General features: G+C 39.0%; 1 protein-coding gene across 5 annotated transcripts in view; it reads right to left on the bottom strand.

The window, feature by feature from the left end:
* Spock3 (SPARC (osteonectin), cwcv and kazal like domains proteoglycan 3) overlaps positions 1-19,454 on the bottom strand; it is a 466,472-nt gene that overhangs the window by 344,151 nt on the left and 102,867 nt on the right. Inside the window, exons 1-2 of one of the 5 annotated variants that reach the window (XM_052752352.1) lie at positions 10,726-10,846; positions 10,026-10,214 (exon numbers count right to left, since the gene is read on the bottom strand). The exons of 1 other annotated variant lie outside the window; for it this stretch is intronic. In XM_052752352.1, coding sequence (XP_052608312.1) covers positions 10,026-10,214 — 189 coding nt within the window. In that variant the 5' untranslated portion in view covers positions 10,726-10,846. Of the gene's footprint in view, positions 1-10,025; positions 10,215-10,387; positions 10,411-10,489; positions 10,623-10,725; positions 10,847-19,454 lie in introns of those variants that run through there. 3 more of the 5 variants (XM_052752351.1, XM_052752353.1, XM_052752350.1) reach the window with 3 other exon arrangements.

Raw genomic sequence — 19,454 nt, 5'->3', positions numbered from 1 at the left:
TAAACTTTAAGTGATGTGATATTTTTGCAGATTCAGAATGCTGTTAAACATCATATATGCTGTGATTAGAACTTTGATCTTTGCAGGTACTCACAACACACACTGCATGATACTTCATCTTGCCCTGGGCAGCAGCAAGAGCCATGGTTCTCAATCAGCCATGGGATTTCAAGGAAAAGCAATGAATTCTCTCCAGTGAACAAAAATCAGTTAGGTTCTGACTTACGGTAAAATATGTGTGCACACACATTTTGACTTACCATATTTTTGAGTTGTGATAGTTTTTATCAGGATTTTACTCCTTCTAAAACTGGGAATTATCAATATTAGAGATGAACTTCACTGAAGCTAACTGATTGTGACTCTTTGCATCTCATTTCTTGACCTATTCAATGGGAAAATAATTGTACACGTGTACAAATGCAATTGGTTTATTCAGAAATGGTCGACAGTAGAGACATGAAATAAAGATAGGTAACTGAGAAATTATTTTTTTACTTCAACCAAAAGCAATTTTTCTAGGGTTTCCAAAATACCTTCTGATGCACTCTACTCTTTCATCTTACCATTGGAAGTAGGAAAATAAAGCACACACCACAAGCAACCTGTCTGTGATTAGAATACTATAAATCTCTAGCCAAGAGAGGATCTGGCTCTATTTTCTTCTACTTTGAGTAATTACCTCTTCTGATATTTTGATTAAGTACACTTCTGTCATCATCGTTATCTTACTTGACCAAGGTAAACAGAACTCTGAGTACTCTATTTACATGTAAAATGAAGACAGTATATGCATTTAATTTATTTGAAGTCATTTGATTATAGTGACAGCCATCAATTTTATTAAAATATTTTTCTGAAACTGGTCTCACTTTTTACCCTAGAACTGTTGAAGTCACTGTAACCTCTTCACCTCCAAACATATAAATAAGCCTGTGTTTGATCTAGGAATCCTGAGCCTACAGCTTCACTACCATGTCTTTTCCATTGATAAAATTTCCTTCATAATGTATTTAAAGTGATTTATTTATCATATATTTATAATTATACCCATGTATATTCATTGCATAATATAGTGGGTATACTTTCTATTAACATAATTATTGGATTTACATAGAGTATATAGCCAATAAATACATAAATTCAGAAAAACCAATAAAAATAATCTGGAAAAATTGCGATACAGTTTATTTTACCTCATGTGTTCAGAAAATAGAGATGAGGTATTTTTTAGTAGGACCCTATAGCAATTAAATAATCACACCAGAGTAATATTAATTCTATGTTCATGTAAGAACTGAGAGCATGGGACAATAAGGCAGGTCACATATACTTCATTTGCCATTGGATTTTACTTATAAAATATCCAGATATTATATATATAATTCATCTACATAATATAGAATATAATGTAACTATTAAGGTCAACAAACCAAGCTTCCAAATGCTAAAAGCTAAGGAAAAATACAATATGGGCTGCTCCTGCAATAGCAAGGTATTTAAATTTTCTTTTCCATATTGAAATAGTACAATTAAAACAATCAGCAGTATATTTTCTAGTGAAGCAGTTATGAAAACAGGACTTTGAATTTTCTATAATTGTCCTTCCACCTCAGGCAAATCCTAAAGATTATTATTACTAGTTAGGTCATTTTACTGAAATGACAAAACATCATGCTTCCATGTCTGAAGGAAGGAGCTCAGCTTAACTCCCTCCAGCTGTCAGCCATCTCTGTGTCAGGTAACAAAAGACAGAGTGCAATGGCCGCATTGCAGGGTCTGGCAAGTCTGGCATGCTGCTGCTTCTCTCTTAGCTGACCCGGGACACTAGTCCCCAAAAGAGAGCCCCTAGCTTCCAAGAGTAAGAGCTACTTGAACTGGACAGTGACATGGTTGCTAATGTTATTCTGGTAAGAGGTCCTCGTTATCAATGATATTTCTTTGTTTCTCCACTAAACAAAACACTATCTTGGATGTAATAGAATATCCTGTTTTTTAAGTAAAGGGTCTAGGAAGTAAACTACAAACTCCTGCACACACACACACACACACACACACACACACACACACACACACACACACACTATCAATAAGTATTGATGCCTCACAGAAGAAGATAATTCAGACATGCTACCAAACTGTTGTAGCTGAAAAAGACTTCCCAGAAAACAAGCTAAGTGATGTCACTACAGGGAAATAAGCTTTGTCACCAGCCTCCTTGTAACATCCTACAGGATACTCTTCATTGATTCTGACAGTCCGCAGTTCCTCTTAGAACTAACATGTAACTGCCGCCAGATTCCTGAACAGTCTTGGGTGCCAGGCATCTCAGCTCTTTCCTAAGCAGTGCTCCCGATCCTGTTCTTCATGGCCAAAAGGATAAAGAAATGGTACAGAAATATGATGGAAGTACTGAAAGCAACACAGACAGCTTACAGGCAATGACAATACTCACTGTATCAGTAGGTGCAGGAGTGAATATTGAGAATGCTTTCAAGAGGGATCTACAATGATAATTATTAGAGAACGGACCAATGCAGTAGCCACCAAGATTTTCCATCCACCACCAGATATTGCAACCATTTTCTTAATGTTTGCTAGTCTTGTTCCAGTGGAGATTAAACTTCCTAGTCACTGTGGTAGCTAAATGTTGTCATGTAAATACATTCAGGTTAATGCTATACAAGCAGAAGTCATGTGTGAACACTCTCAGGTCAACACACGAATGAATTTCTTTTCTTAAAACTCTCGTTTATCCTTGCTAGACAAAATTCTCCCATTTATGGAGGTCACTGCTTCAGAAAGTAACTCTGAGACCTCTGGACTGAATGGACAATCCTTGGGTAGTCAGAAATGGAACAGGCTGATAAAAGAAAACACTTAAAGGCTTTCTACTTGGCAATGTACAGTTAAATACAATACACATTGAATGTAATATCATATTCTTCAATGTAATCTGTAGCAATTTATAGAATTATTGTAGTAATGCTTGGTGAACTACAGCCTGGGGTAGGAACTCCAACCTTGAGCACTAAGAACTTCATAGTGCAACAACCTACACAAATCTGCAAAATAGGAATTGTTGAGAGCAGAAAAGAAGAAAAGATTTTCACAAATGAGAAAAGACATCTAAAGACTCCGAGAGCTTGAGGAGTTGGATGTTATGTACAAAAGATTCAAAGATCTTCCTTTAAAAGTAAGTACATAAAATAAAATTGTGACCCAGATCATGAAATACCAAAATGAAAATTGAATAAGAACATAAAATGTCACTCTAAGTCAGATTCATGAGATCTAAAAGCATTCAACCCATCATCTTACTATATAAGTCCAACATAGAAAACTTTCTAATAGAGCGTGATGCTCCTTTTGAATATTAACTCCTAAGTTTGAGGAACTGGTGCCAAAGCAGCCTACTTCCTGTAAGAAGAATATAGTATAGCCACACAGATAACAGCAAATAAGATCATCTCAACATAACCAGGAGTAAGAAAGAAAATTAAAATGCATTGAAATCATCTCGGAATTATTATAGGCTTTCTATTGATGGTGTCATATAGAAATGTGTATAATTCATATGATGTATGCCTAGATCTATACTCCATATGATGGTCTTGGTTTTCATATTATGTTTTCTGTACATATTCAAAGATATATGCTCATATAAAGTGTTTTGTTTTATATATGTTTTCATATATAACAATATATATTATAATATAAACCTACATATGTGATATATATGCATACACATAAATATATGAAATACACAAAGAGAAATAATATCTATATAGTTAATTTTGAAAGAATTCACTAGAAGTTATAAAAGAGTAAAGCATTTTTTTTTTTGCCTCACAATGAGTTTTATTAGGATGTGTTCATAAGTGAGATTGACTTAATCGTCACCAGCAAAGCAGACCTCTTAACTGAGAGGCTCACATGATGCCAGGACCATAAACGAACAAGTCAAGAGACATTCTCTGGCTTATTTCCTTTATTATGTGATACATGACCTGGGAAACATGAACCCTAAATCCATTTTGGTGGATCCATAGTGATGTGGAGATGTAGAGATGTAGAGGGTTAACAGAACCATGGCCAAATTAGGACTCAGATGACTGTAGTCATGATGCTGAAAAGTGTGTGTCCTTACTTCTCTGGTGATTCATTGGCCCCATAATAGGCATGGTGCTCTATTGCTTCTTTTAAGAAGTATATTGATTTTTTTGTAGATTAAGTCTATTTGGGATTCATATCGTATGACTGCCAATCCCATATTAATATGACTTCATTCTTTAGCCCTCCACCTACTAGGACCTGAAAATGTGTACCTAACAGTAAAAAGACTCCGAAGAACTACAGAGTGCCATACCATTCAAGTAAAATACAGCAAAAGAAGCTCTGATGAAAATGAAAGAAATGAACAGACTTCTCGTGGGAAAACTATGTTTTTGACTGTAATAAAATTATAAGAAATGTAGTACAAGAACTATAACTCAGTATCACAGTATACACTTAACATGTGTGGGGACCTGGGTTCAACATCCGGAATGTGGATTCATAAATACACACACATGCACACAGTCTCACACACACACACACACACACACACACACACACACACACACACACACACACACATACCATTCACACAGATATGTATGTTCATAGATACAACACATAATTATCATTAGAGTTACAATGTTTCATAGCGAGAAACACTAAATATCAACACTTGTGAGGGTATTGGACATATATTGTAGTGGTTTGAATGAAAATGGCCCCCATAGGATCATATATTTAAATTCTTGTTCTCTGGAACTCTTTTCAAAGCATCAGGAGATGAAGCCATATTGGAGGAGGTGTTTGGGCTTTGAGGTTTCAAAAGCCCATACTGTCCCAGTATGCTTCCTCCTTGCAGATCAAGATGTAAGTTCTCAGCTACTGCTCCAGTACCATGCCTCCCAGCACAATGGCCACGGACTTAAACCCTCTGGAACCATGAGCACAAAGTTAAATATTCTTCTTTTATAAGTTGCCTTGGTTACAATGTCTATCCCAAAAAAAGAAAAGTAACTAAAGCATCGTTGTTGAGAAGATATTCCTGAACACAGACTAAACATTAACTATGTTATTTTATTAGTATTATAAAAAATTTTTTTAATGTTCATTAATTTTATTTGCATTATATACTGTTGCAAAAAAAATAGTAGAATTCAGCTACTAATCACAATGCAGCGCCAATGAGGAGCCCTCCTCTATGCTCAGATTATGCCTGATACTCAAGATCAGAATAGGCATGCATCACTAACCTTAAGGCCACAGACAACTGAAAAAGCCTTTTTAAAACTTTTTCATAAATAAGAATACAATAAGTTTAAATGATTGTAGTGGTTTGAAAGAAAATGTCCCCCATAGGGAGTGGCACTCTTAGGAGGTATGGTTTGGTGGAGTAGGTGTGCCCTTGTTGGAGGAAGTGTGCCACTGTAGGGTGGGGTTCGAGGTTTCCTATGCTCAAGCTACACCGAGTAATGCCTAGTATAGACACGGACAGTTTCGGCTGCCTGTGAATCAAGATGTAGAACTCTCAGCTCCTTCTCCAGCATTATGTCTGCCTGAATGCCACCTGCCATGAAGATAATGGACTAAACCTCTGATCTGGAAGCCAGCCCCAATTAAATGTTTTCCTTTACAAAAATTGTTGTGGGAAAAAAAAAAAAAAAGAAGAACTGTTGTGGTCATGGTGTCTCTTCACAGCTATAGAAACTCTAAGACAGTGATAGAGGACTGAGAGTACACGTACAAACCAGGTGTTTTATTGACTCTGTAACAAATAACAATATTACAACGACCAGAACAGTCTTAGGAGTCTTTGCTCTTCCATATCCCAGGAAAGATAAATCATTATGAACCACCATATCTCCACTGATCCATACATTTAAGAAGCTCAGCTCAGATGAAAAAGTAAGTTGAAAGGAATACAGAAGATAAGGAAGGTTACTCTTCAAATACCTTAGTCAGCTGTTTTATTTTTACAAAGTAAAATTATTGCCAGTAAGCCTCAGAGACACATGAGCCCTTTGAGCTAAATCTTATGTGTCACACAGAACAAAAATGCCTTGCTATTTGTGTTACATTTTCAGAGTTTTGTACCTATCCTTTAGTTGTGGGCTAAATTCTTAAATTTAAATCGATTTTATTATTGCTGTTGAACATTAAAATTACTTAAGGAGAAGTATAGCCAAAAACTTGACTGTGGATTTTACATTAACGGTAATCATTTCTTGATGCAGTTAAAAATTAGGTCCAGATAATTTCTGAAACATAAATCTAATCCAGATCTTTTGTGTTTATTTTAAAGGTATAACCTTGACTTTCTTATATGGTGGACTGAAATTTTCATAGCCATATGAACTCCTTTTCCTATGCTTTTATTGGACTTCTTCCAATGAACAGCAATTGAAAGTCTCTCATATTTTGTCTTTATTGTCACTCTTAATTAGCACATTTACTTCAGTGAAATCAATAATATATAGGGTTGATGATGGTATTACATCATGTGTTACTGAATTCTTCAATGGTTTGCACATTCTTTATTCATTTATTACATGATAAAGGGAGTATTTTAATTGGATTTATGGATCATAAAAGCTTAAAATATGTAATTATGAGCCATTTGAGTTAATGACTCAGTTTCCTCTTAATCATCTCAATGTATATGTAAGGATGAGACATGACATTACTTTATGCCCCAGCTTTTGGACAAAGTAATGATACTCCCCAAATTCTTCCGCTTATGAAGCTTGTGTAATTAATATCACAACCCAGCAGAGCTTGATAAAAACCAAAAAGCATGCAAGCAACCAGTATATCTACAAAACATATCCCATTGTTGAAAGGAAAGTTTGGGTTTTTATTACGTTTTTAAATTTTAAGTGTCTGCCCTCTCTTGCCCCCGTGTGTGCGCGCACGCGCGTGTGTGTGCATATGTGTGTGTGTGTGTGTGTGTGTGTGTGTGTGTAGACTGAACTCAGGCTTCACTCAGACATTCACTGTACTCTAACCCTTATCTCATTTTAAATTCGTGTAAGTATACTTTGAATATACCATGCTGGTTCTAGCTAGTAGTTTTTAAATGTCTTAACTTTTTCTTCAATCATAGGTGAATTTAAACTGTAATTTTCTTCTTAAAACATAAGAATTAAAAACTCGGCTAGAATTTTGTTCTACTTACCAAGTGCTCCTTGAAGGATTAAAAGTTTCCTATGTTATAAATTGTATTTGTATAGGAGGGAAGACCAGAAATAGAACAGAACAAAAAGTAGTCAAACATATTTGAAGTTCCTGCTTTACTAATACTTATGTTCAGCTTTTCTTTGGTTTCATTATTTCCCTTGATTTTTACTGAGGAAATTGTTACTAGTAAATCTTCAAAGATTTACTACAAGAAATGTTTGCATATATTTTAAATTAAAAATGTAAAAAATAGAAATCTTAGTTTATAGGTATTCAATTATAATTATATATACAATAAAGTTTGAAAATATAATTCAAAGGAAGGCGTAGTTGAACTTTTAAGGGCTTACTTGTAAAATAATATTAATTCCACAAGAAGGAATGAGAGTGTTAATTCCACTATTAATTATCCTGGAGAATTAATTATACTGAAGAATTTTGTTTTCTAAATTATGTCAATTATCTTTTTATGAAACAAGCACGGAAAGAATTTGCTTAAGTTAAATCATTTTTATGAGAAGAGACTCAGATGTCCTTGTCTGTTTCCCTTCCTCTAATCTGAGCATGGACTTGATCATTTTATATTGAAAGCTCAAACAGAAAATGAGAGACAGGGTCTATAACACAGCAAATTCACATTTCAAACAATGCCTTTTAATCATGTGCTTCCATCCAAAAGTGGGTCTAAATACCAGCCTGTTCCACACTAACAAACATGTAAAGGAATGATTTACCCCAATGGAAGGAGGCTATGGAGACAACGGTCATTCGGGTGGTTTGCACAAGCTCATACATGATGTGCTCTGAGTGCTGAACTGAAGGCACACTGTTAAGCTCTCATTTCCTCATTGTCATGGAGCAACAGGTATTCAAAGGTGAAATTTAATCACAGTTCTTTCGATCTCCCTGCCTGCTTTTAGTGTTCCTCATAAAATGAAATTGTTTTCTTACCATAACAACTTTAAAACAAGACTTAAGTTCTTAAAATAAATAAATAAATAAATCAGTTACATTTTGTGGGTTGTATATATTTAGTAAATATCAGAACATCCTCTACTTGACTTGACATTTTTGAAAAGTTTTTCCAGTGAGAGCACATAGAAATCCCTGTGACTGATGTAATGGACACACTCTATTTCCATTGAATCCTAGCATATTTACTTGTATAATAAGCAACTCAGCTCCTCACAACTCAAATGCTCCACACTGTCCAAAAGTCAACTGCTTTCTCTTAGTATTAAAGTAATTTAACTAAAACCAGAGAACTCTGGGACATTCAGGATTTAAAGTGTGTTAGAAGTGCCTAACATTCATTTTAAAAGATAGCAGTTATTCAATAAATATATGTCAATATTGGAAGACCTGTTCAAACACTGACACTTTTCAATATATCTTTTCTCAAGCGAGAGCATGATGACTGGCAATTCTCTCCTGATATAAGATATCTGCCTGCTTACTTTTGGTTGTAGTTAATGTTAGTGTTAGCTTAAGGCAGGTAGCCAAGAGCTCTGCATTTGCAAGAGTAAAGAGCATTCATTTAGCAAAAATAGTGATGTTCACATTTCATTCATAAAGCAAAACTGAGTCCTGCGATAAGAATGAGCAGTCATTTTCCATGCCGTATATTCATGCTGAGTACCATCTAGATTTACATTCAAACTGTAATTACATTTCTTCAGAAGCTCTCTGTGAGATTTCCCTTGCCAATTACTTTATGGGGAAGTGGTAGAAGAAGAGAATGATGTATCGGGGATGAGAATTAGTCCAAGCCTCCATTTGTTTTCCCAGTCGGGAGAATCTGAGCTAATAGGAGAAGTTAACTCACAGACTGGGAAAGCAGTGACGATTGACTCAGAGGGACATTCTCACAAATGTCATTAAAGGCTCGACAAGGAATATGAGTCAGTCTGCCAACCCTCAAACCCCTGGGTTTTACAGGGTGGGCTAGGGATGGGACTCGGCAGTCAGAATGACCTCCTGGAGGCATCAACCAAGTTCAAGGCTCAGAGGGCACATAGGGCTCCATTCGGACCAGGTGGGGGTGACTAGTATGCCCAGCCCATTGGCTCCAGACAAATCAGTGTGGGATTCTCTAAAGCTAGTTGCTTTGAAAGGGCTCTTTAGAAAACTCCCAAGGGATTCTAAGAGTTTAACTCTTTCATCGCAGCTCACAATCCACCCTATAACACCGAGTGCACCACCAAAGTGTTCCACGGTAAGTGAACGTAGAAACAGAATCCGATGGACAATTTTACGTAATCAGCAGCAGCAGATCAACTTCTGCGGACCGATGATGCCAAACAACCAACCTCCCACCCTCAGAGAGCAGGCATTTATAAATGTTACATCTTTGTACCTCCTTCCCTCAAATTCTTTAATGGACCATTAGTAACGAGATCGATCCTGGTTACTTTATAGCCAGCCAACACCGAGGCACCTCGGTTGTGTTTACTAGTGCCAGAAACACCATTCAAAAGTTGAGAAGGTCCAAGCAGCTACTTTGCAAACCCTTTTGGGGGACGAAAGATTGGGGTGTCCTGAGGTGGAAAGGAGAGAGAACCTGGTGTGACCTAACTCAGATGTAAATGTAACAAGCAAATTCCTGCTTAAGCTATCTGCTAGGGAGTGGGGACTAAGTTCTCCAGTGACACTGTCAGGCTTTTTCACCCCACCTCCGCAGCCTTTCCTTAGAAAAAAAAAAAAACGAGCCCCTTCCCCACCACTGGCAGCCACGGAAAATGCCAGCCCTGAAGCTAAATGCGCGTGGCTGGGAATGAGTGCGCATCACTTACGTCTCGGAATTTGTTCCACTGTCCGACTTCCTTGTCATACTGAGAGATTGTGGTGAGCCATTGTTTTTCATCCAGAAAATTACCGCCGTCCGACCGCCCCCCGGCCGCAGCCACCGCCGCGGCAGCTGCAAGAGTCTGGCTGCACCAAGCCGCTGCACACACACACAATAAGGCTGACACCTTGAGCATCTAGGAAGGAGACACAACCAGGGGTAGGGAGCGGTGTCAGATACCGGGTGCGAAGATGGGGGCGCCCCTGGTAGGCATGCATCAGCGAGGACGGGTTGGAGAGAAGGGGAGACGAGCAGGGACAAGGGTGTCCCCTTACAGGAGGCTTCACCCCCCCAAACCAGGGCACTCACACACACGCAGACCCAAGGGAGAAGAAGAAGGGAGTCTAAGGGAGGAAGCCCCAAGCAGCAAGAGTCCCATCGGCCAGAAAAAAACGCTTGCCGGCCCATCACCTTGTTGGGAGCGGGCACGGAGCTCGCAGCTCCGGATGGAAAAGCAGCCCGGCTCTGGCAACTCGCTTCTCGCTGGAGCTGCTGTACGCGCCGCCCGCCCGCCCGTCTCAGCCGTCCACTCAGCTCCCTGCGCCCAGCGCTCCCCCCATCCCACCCTCCCCGCGCCGATTCCTCACCAGCTCCCCTCGCTTCACCCCTCCCTCCCCCACCTCCGTCTTCCCCTCCTCCTATCCCACCTTCCTCTCCCTGAATCCCAGCTGCAGCAAGTTCCGGATGCAAAGCCTGGCTGGAGCCAGAGGATGCTGTAGGCTCCTCGCCTAGGAATCCTTTGCTTCCTAACCTCTTGCCTCCAGAAGAGGTACTCATGTTCCAAACACAGCCAGCTCATTCTTTCTGCTCTTGGATTGAATGCAGAGTATGGGATCTCTCTCTCTTGGCTGCTACTGTTCTGCAATTTCAAGGGTGGTCAGGCACATGTAGGGAAAGAGATGAGAAGAAAACTTTATGCATCACAGAGAGAATCCATGGGACTTTGCCATGAACCTGAACTCAGCTCCTCCTTAGCTAAAGTAAGATCATAAGGCCTTGGGCGAGCTTTTAAATTTCTGAAAATGTCTTGTGCTCTGAACTTCTGGATTATTTCAGAGCCAAATTATTGAGGAAACGTTAGGATTTTCTTTCCTCTTTTACGATTTGGTGGGCCATGTTTGATTTCACCAACATGCCACGCTCAATGCACACACCCATTTCTCCTTTCTACAAATTTCTCCAATAACTGTCTTGTCTGCTACCATACTTGAACCACAAACTTAAAATGCGTAAATAATTAAGTCATCTACATCACCCTTCTACAAAACGAGAAAGCAGCTTGGAAGCCCTAAACAGGATTTTAATCTTCCACTGAAGAAAATACTTGTGGCTCCCCAAGAAGGGAGGACAATAGCATTCATGCCCTGTCCATAGTCCTAGGAAGAAATTCTTTTCATGTACTTACAAAAAGCAGGTGAGGTGAGGACTGTTTGTAAGAGATTGCTGGAAGGTAGAAGACTACAAAAGTGTTAGACATCTGTATTTGAATGATTTTTTAAAATTCATTTTACATACCAACCACAGATCCCCCTCTCATCCCTTCTCCCTCTCTCCCCTTCCCCCTCCCTTATCCCCTCTTCCAACAGGGTCAGTTCTCTCATGAGGGGACAGCTAAGCCTAGTATAGTCAGTTGAGGCAGGACCAAGCCCCTCCCCACTTTATCAGGAGTGAGCAAGGTGTCCGACCATAGGTAATGGGATCCAGAAAGCCAGCTCATGCACCAGGGATGGATCACACTGCCAGGGGCCCCTCAGACAGACCCAGCTACACAACTGTCTCCCATATGCAGAGGGTCTAGTCTGGTCCCATGCAGGTTCCACAGCTGTTGGTCTAAAGCTTGTGAGTTCCTACAAGCTTGGTTCAGTTGTCTTTGTCGATTTCCCCATTATGATATTGACCCCTCTTGCTCATGTAATCCCTCTTCTCTCTCTTCAATTGGACTCCCAGAGCTCAGCCTGCTGCTTGGTTGTAGATCTCTGCATCTGCTTCCATCAGTTACTGGATGAGGCTCTGTGATGACAGTTAGGGTATTCACCAATCTGATTACCAGGGTAGGCCAGTTCAGGCACACTCACCACTGTTGCTAGTAGTCTAATCTGGGGTCGTCCTTGTGGATTCCTGGGAATTTCCCTAACACCTGTTTTCTCGCTTACCCCACAATGTCTACCTCTATTTGAATTATTATATATGTCAGTCACACTACACCTTCCCAAGCTATGACCTTTGAGAATTTCTTGTACTTGCTAAAATTCAGGAGATACTCATCAGAATAGTAGCAACAGCTACTTTACATATTCTGAACACTTTGTTCTTGATTGTGTCACAACTTTTAAATCATATTTTAAAAGAAATAAAACCAATGGATTTTAATTCCTGACTTCAAATACAGAATTCAAGCGAGTGTAAACTATTAGCATAAATGAAGGAAAGTGAGATTTTTAACTTAGGAAGGAAAAATTAACCCATTTCTGCCATAAAAAAAAATGAAGGAAGGAGGAAATGTTTTACAAAATCTGCAATTATAAAAATGGCAGAAGTGTTCATTGATATAAAAGCTATATCAAAGAATTTTGAAAACAGTAATATGTACTATTTCTTCAAAAACAGATACTCATTTTGCTTAGTCAGAGACAAGCTTGGCATGGATTACAGCCTTTCTGCATTTTCATTTCCCATCTCATGAGGAGCTGACAGATCCACCCCGTGCAATGCCTCTTTTTCTCGCTCCTCACCTTCACCTCTCTACTTCAAAATTTAAAGATGTACTTATGGTCCTCTCAATTCAGTCAGAATATTTCATCATGTTTTAAAATGCTGCTTTTTCAAGATGACGGGAAAAGCACAAATATTAAACCTCAGGTCCAATGCTGAGGCACAGCAGAAGTCAGTAATTCCTAAAATAAACTGGTGCTCTAAAATCGGTAACCTTTCTCTTAATAAAGCATATTATGAAGAGTCATCCTCTGACATTGCAACCACCTTCAGCATCATACATGTTAACATAGGGATTGCATGATCACTGTAAATGTATAGAAACATACATTTACATTTACATATATATATTGTATGTATACATTTCATTGCCCATTGGAACACATTTATGAAACTTCACCTCTAGCTTTTACTGACAGCTTTTAAAGACACTAAACAGTGTAAAAGTTTATTGAAGAAAGAGCAACAATAGTTGTTTGCATCTTGAAATGAAGCCTCTGAGAACGCCAAGATCCAGCTCTGACAGCAGACTACTATTTCTAAGAAAATTATGTTTGTTATTCTTTTTTTATTAATTAAATTTATTCATCTATTTTATATCATCTGTAGTTTTCCCTTCCTTCTCTCTTCCCATTTGCTCCCCACATCTCGCTCCCCTCTCCTGCCCCACTAGTCCACTCCTCCTCTGTTTCTGTTCAGAAAGAGGCAGGCCGGTGAGTATTAAGCCGGGCGGTGGTGGCGCACGCCTTTAATCCCAGCACTCAGGAGGCAGAGCCAGGCGGATCTCTGTGAGTTCGAGGCCAGCCTGGACTACCAAGTGAGTCCCAGGAAAGACGCAAAGCTACACAGAGAAACCGAGAAACCCTGTCTCGAAAAAAAACCAAAAAAAAAAAAAAAACATGGCATTTCAAGTTGCTGTAGGACTAAGCTCCTCCCATTGTATTAAGGCTGGGCAAGGCAAACCAATGTGAGGAGTAGGTTACCCAAAGCCAGCCAAAATGTTAGGGACAGTCCCTGCTCCCACTGCTAGAAGTCCCTCAAGTAGACCAAGCTACACAACCGACAGACATATATAGAGGGCCCAGGTCGGTCCCATACTGACTCTCTGGCTGTCAGTCAAACTCGGTGAGCACCTATGAGCTAGCAATGGTAGATGTGCAGCCTGAACTGGCCATCTCCTTTGACCAGGCAGAACTTCCAGTGGAGGGATTGGGAAGCAGGAAGCCCAGCTATGCAACCTTGGACCTACAGTCTGTCCTGCCTATGGGATTGGCTGGCATGGGGAAGTGGGTGGGGTGAGGGATGGGGATTTGCGGGGCATCCTCAGGGATTTGGCCAATCAATGACTGGCCGAGGCTCAGACCCATACCAGGGAAGTGAGCCCACCCCTGACACTGACTGGAGTGCCAGGACCCAGAGGCTGAATGGCCCAGAGACCTAGGATATTACCAAACAAGATTGGAGAATTAAAAAAAAAAAAGTTTGTTATTCTTAACTCAGAAGAGGTGGAGGCCACCTGCTCTGATTTGGCATTTGTCCTGGTCTAGAGAGATTTAGCTCCTTCCCCACAACTCACAGAGCCTCTCACAAGTCTCTTTACAGAAAATGGTGCTGTCTAACCTAACAGACTGGGCATGTTTGTACTGAGAATGGAAGTCCACTAACTGTGCTGCTATTAATCACAGGAAACTCTTTTCCTCAGTTCTCTGTATTACTGAGTATCTGGGTCTTCAAAGAGCCTGCTTTCCACATTTAATAGTCCTGGGAGTATTCACACTCCAGTTAACACTTTAGTTATCAGTTAACACCTCTGTGGGGATTAATTGAAAGCATGCTAGGAGCAAAACACAGCAGGGAAGAAGAGGGAGGGTATTAAATGGGAGGGAGGATGTCAGGAAGACAGGAAACCTTCATGTTGAGGTGGGTGGGGCCATAGGGGAATCCTTCAGGAATTGCTTCCCAGTGTTATTGAGAGCCCATCTAGGATAACGAAAGAGCTAAAAATAAAACAGAAACTGGAGTACTTAATGTAGCTTGAGGCAAATTAAGCGACGGGGCTGGGACATGATTTTGTGTTTATGACCATACATCGCAATACTGCAACCCACAGGAAGGCAAGGCTGTAGGACTTCCAGTCCCCTTTCCGTCCCTGTGCCACATCATGTATCATAGTTCATACTGATCACGCAAAGCTTTTACCGGGGCAACTCTGAGTTTAAGCTCTGCGTAAGTATTTCTTTATCATTTTATTCTTTCACTAGTTTAGCTGATTAATCTACAGGTATCTTTCACTGAACATTTTAGTGTTTTAAAAATCATTAAATCCTCTTCTTCCCTGTGTTTTCTTAATCATCAGGTTTGATACAGTTCAAAAGAGGCTGCAGTGACGTAAGTTCCATTTCAAATGAGTTTGGATCCATGAAGAGCCTAAGTGAGTACCATTTCTGTACACACACACACACACACACACACACACACACACACACATACACACCCACAATCTTACATAAAAGTGGTTATTTGTCAGTTACTATTCAAAGTTACATCTGTTTAACTATCATGAGGACATGTGGGAAATTCTCACTTACTCCATATAGTCTTTATGTCAGGCAGAATCAGACACTTCATGTATATGGCAGCCTCTGGTTTGATGATCTGGCCAAAAGCCATCACTAGTATTATGGTATTGCTTATAAATACAACCCCAAAGCTCATGTGTGGAAGTTGTTGTTTCCAACAGATGGAGCGATGTGGAGGTAACAGAGAATTCTAGAGATGCGACCCAATTGGCAAAATTAGTTGTTGGAGATGTTCCCCTGGAAGACTGTTTTAGGAACCTTGTCTATTCCTTTTTCTCTCTTGGCCTCATGGTTACCATGAAGTGAGTGAGTCTCTTCCTCAGCCCCCCTGTTTTCATTGCCATGGCGGTCTAGATCTAAAAGTGACTGGACCTTTATGTGCTGAAACTTTGGAAACCATGAGCCAGACTAGACCTTTTCACCTCTAAGTTGACTCTTTTTTGTGTGGTATTTTGTCACAGGAAGAGTAAGCTAACACAGTGAGTAAATGTAGAGCTATGATATTTAAGTGTCTATGAAAGTCTCAAGAATAGGCTTCACTAGGTTTTATTTCTATCTGTGCAGACACTTCTCTGAATCACCCAATGTTTCTGTTCTTCAATTCTACTGCTTCTTTGCTTTTACTTATACTTGCTACATATTTATTGCAAGCTCAGTAAAAGATAAGATTTACCTGTAATTAAAGTCAAGAAATGAGGGAGTGGTTGATTGAGGGATTTTGCTAATATATGGTAGAAGTAACTATTTCCATTTGCAATAGCACTAAACCAGATGCCTAGGAGACCAACCAGCTGCTTGGCTGAGAAGGAAATTGGGCAACTGTATCTTTCTCTCCTTATGTGTGAGTCTTTGCCAACCAAGGGTTCATCATGCTATTCAAGCTAGCTGCTAGAAGATGAGGAGTGATGGGCATTAAGGGACTTCTAAAGATTCAGACATTGCCAAGATAAATGACTTAATGATAAGGAAAGTGTGCTGAAATCATGCTTTGATCATTTTTGTAATCATTTATGATAAAGCCAGAAAAATAATGGTTTAGGCATTTTAACCACTTGCCTTATACTAAATCCATCCATGAGGTTAAATTAAATACATTAAAAAGTGAAGTACCATAAGATCATGGGTGTTAGAGATTCAAGACTAAATTGAAGACCTACAGAAATCACAATGGAAGTCTGTCAAGATAGGAAGTTCTTTGTCTTCATTTTGGAATTCTATTATTGAATATCCTATAAGCCTTGCAGATAATTGCATATCAATTCAGTAATAATTACTAAGATTCTGATTGTGGAGATCTGAAACAAGAAATATAAAACCAGAAAAGATCTGTGACAGAAGAATGTTAACTGGCTGATGTTACTATTTTGGTTGTGTTCTTTGTCTAGATAGATTTTTTTTACAGTTGTTGTGTTATGCTGTTTTTTTTTTTAAGGTATCCTTGATTAAGCAAATTCACAATATATTTAATATATAATTTGATAAATAGATCTTTTGACTTCAGCAAAACATTCAGTAGATAGACTCTAAAAGCTATAATAAGTATGAGAAACACATCAATCAGTTCAATTACTGTGATTCTTAAGAAAACACTTTTCAACATTTAAACTGGAGGATGAATTTGATTAAATAAATTGATTACTGAGATGGTGATCCTGGGCAGTGGCCAATGAGGCAATTTAAATATGATTTTTTTTTAAACTAAGCTATTTATTGATGATTTTTAAAGATAAAAGCCTTTCAAAATTTTCAATAAACATTCATTATAATTATGTAAATTTCAGTGGGTGCAAGTTATAGACACAAAATGATAAAATCCAATGTTTAAGAATATATTTTTAAGGAATTTTATTCTGTGCAGATGCACTAAAACAGTAATTGTATTAAAGTCATTAAGTTTAAAATAAGCATGTCAAACATTTACAAAAACTCTTAGTCCCTGAAACATGTACTAATATGCTCTTAAACTTACTATATATGAATATTCATTAATTTGATGTAAGAATGTATCTTGAGTCAGTTTTTGCCTTGACTTAGAATGATAGTTGTTCTGGTAGAATTTTATATACACAGGATATACACATAATAAATAAGATAAATAAATATTAAAAAAAATACCTTTGTTGATTATTTGACTTCTTCATTTCCTATGCATATCTCTCTTTTGCTTACCTCTCTTATCTCTAGTAGAGGAGACAATGGGCACATTTATCTCTTTTTGTGATCTTAGTGGTAATGTATTGAATTTTTATACATTAGCATGAGGCTGAATATAGGTTTCTGGTAAATAGCATTTATTTTGTTAAAATATATTTCCTCTATCCCTAGCTTCTCCATTACATTTATCAGGAGTGGATTTATTCAAGGCACTTTTCTGCATATATTGAGATAACCATGTATTTTCTGTCTTTGAGTCCATTTATGTTTATTACACATATTGATTTACACATGTTGAACCATCCTGCATCTCTGGTATGAAGCCAACTCATACATGATGGATGATCTTTTTTGGTAGGATCTTGAATATAGTATCCACTATTTCATTGAGAATTTTACATCTATGATAATCAGGGAAGTTAGCCTATAATTTTATTTTGTTCCTGATCCAGCTGGGACCTCCCACTCCCCTAAGATCTCTTTCCCCTGACCCTTGCCCTCCATTACCACCCCTAATCCCCAGTTTGCTCATGTAGATCTCATCCATTTCTCTGTCAGTGGGCAATTCCTGTGTCTTTCTTAGGGTCCTCTTTACTAGGTAGCCTCCCTGGAGTTGTGAGTTGTAGTCTGGTTATCCTTTGCTTTACATCTAGTATCCACTTTTGAGTGAGTACATACCATGTTTGTCTTTCTGAGTCTGGGTTACATCACTCAGGATGGTATTTTCTAGTTCCATCCATTTGCCTGCAAACCTCATGGTGTCATTGTTTTTCTCTGTATATTTACCACATTTTATTTATCCATTCTTCAGTTGAAGGGCATCTAGGTTGTTTCCAGGTTCTGGCTATTACAAATAATGCTGCTATGAACATAGTTGAGCATATGTCCTTGTGGTATGATTTAGCATTCCTTGGATATATGCCAAAGAATGGTACAGCTGGGTCTTGAGGGAGGTTGATTCCCAATTTTCTAAGAAAGTGCCATATTGATTTCCAAAGTGGCTGTATAAGTTTTCATTCTTGCTAACAGTGTAGGAGTGTTCCCCTTGCTCCACATCCTCTTCAACATAATCTGTCTTCAGTGTTTTGGATCTTAGCCATTCTGATGGGTGTAAGATGGTACCTCAGAGTCACTTTGCATTTCCCTGATGATTAAGGATGATGAGCAATTCCTTAAATGTCTTTCAGCCATTTGAGCTTCTTCTGTTGAGAATTCTCTGTTTAGCTCTATAGCCCATTTTTTTAATTGGACTGTTGGGTATTTTGATGTCTAATTTCTTGAGTTCTTTATATATTCTGGATATCAGCCCTCTGTCAGATGTGGGGTTGGTGAAGATCTTTTCCCAAGAAAGAGATACCATGATAAATGAAGACTCCATGGGAATAGGAAGAAGCAGAGCGCTAGAGAGGTCCCCAGAAATCCACAGTTACCTGCACTATAGACTGCTGACAATGGTCAAGAGAGTGCCTGAGCTGACCTACTGTGGTGATTGGATGGCTGAACACTCTAACCGTCATGATAGATCTCTCATCCAGTGACTGATGGAAGCAGATGCAGAGATCCAAGACTAAGCCCCAGGTGGAGCTCCAGGAGTCCAATCCATGTAAGAGAAGAGGGATTATATGAGCAAGAGATATCGAGACCATGATTAGAAAAAGCACAGGGACAAATAACCAAACTAGTGGAAACACACGAACTGTGAACCAATAGCTGAGGAGCTCCCATGGAACTGGACCAGGCCCTCTGGATAAGTGAGACAGTTGATTGGCTTGAAATGTTTATGAGGCCCCCAGGCAGTGGGACCGGGACCTGTCCTTGGTGCATGAGCTGGCTTTTTGGAACATAGGGCCTATGCTGAGACACTTTGCTCAGCCTTGGTGCAGGAAGGAGGGGACTGGACCTGCCTCAACTGAATCTACCAGGCTGGGCTG

Source organism: Peromyscus californicus, unplaced genomic scaffold (assembly GCF_007827085.1).
Source record: "Peromyscus californicus insignis strain IS unplaced genomic scaffold, ASM782708v3 Scaffold_23__1_contigs__length_62951481, whole genome shotgun sequence".
In the NCBI taxonomy this organism is placed as follows: Eukaryota; Metazoa; Chordata; class Mammalia; order Rodentia; family Cricetidae; genus Peromyscus; species Peromyscus californicus.
The sequence above is the reverse complement of the archived record's forward strand: the minus strand, read 5'-3'. Positions and strand labels throughout refer to the sequence as shown.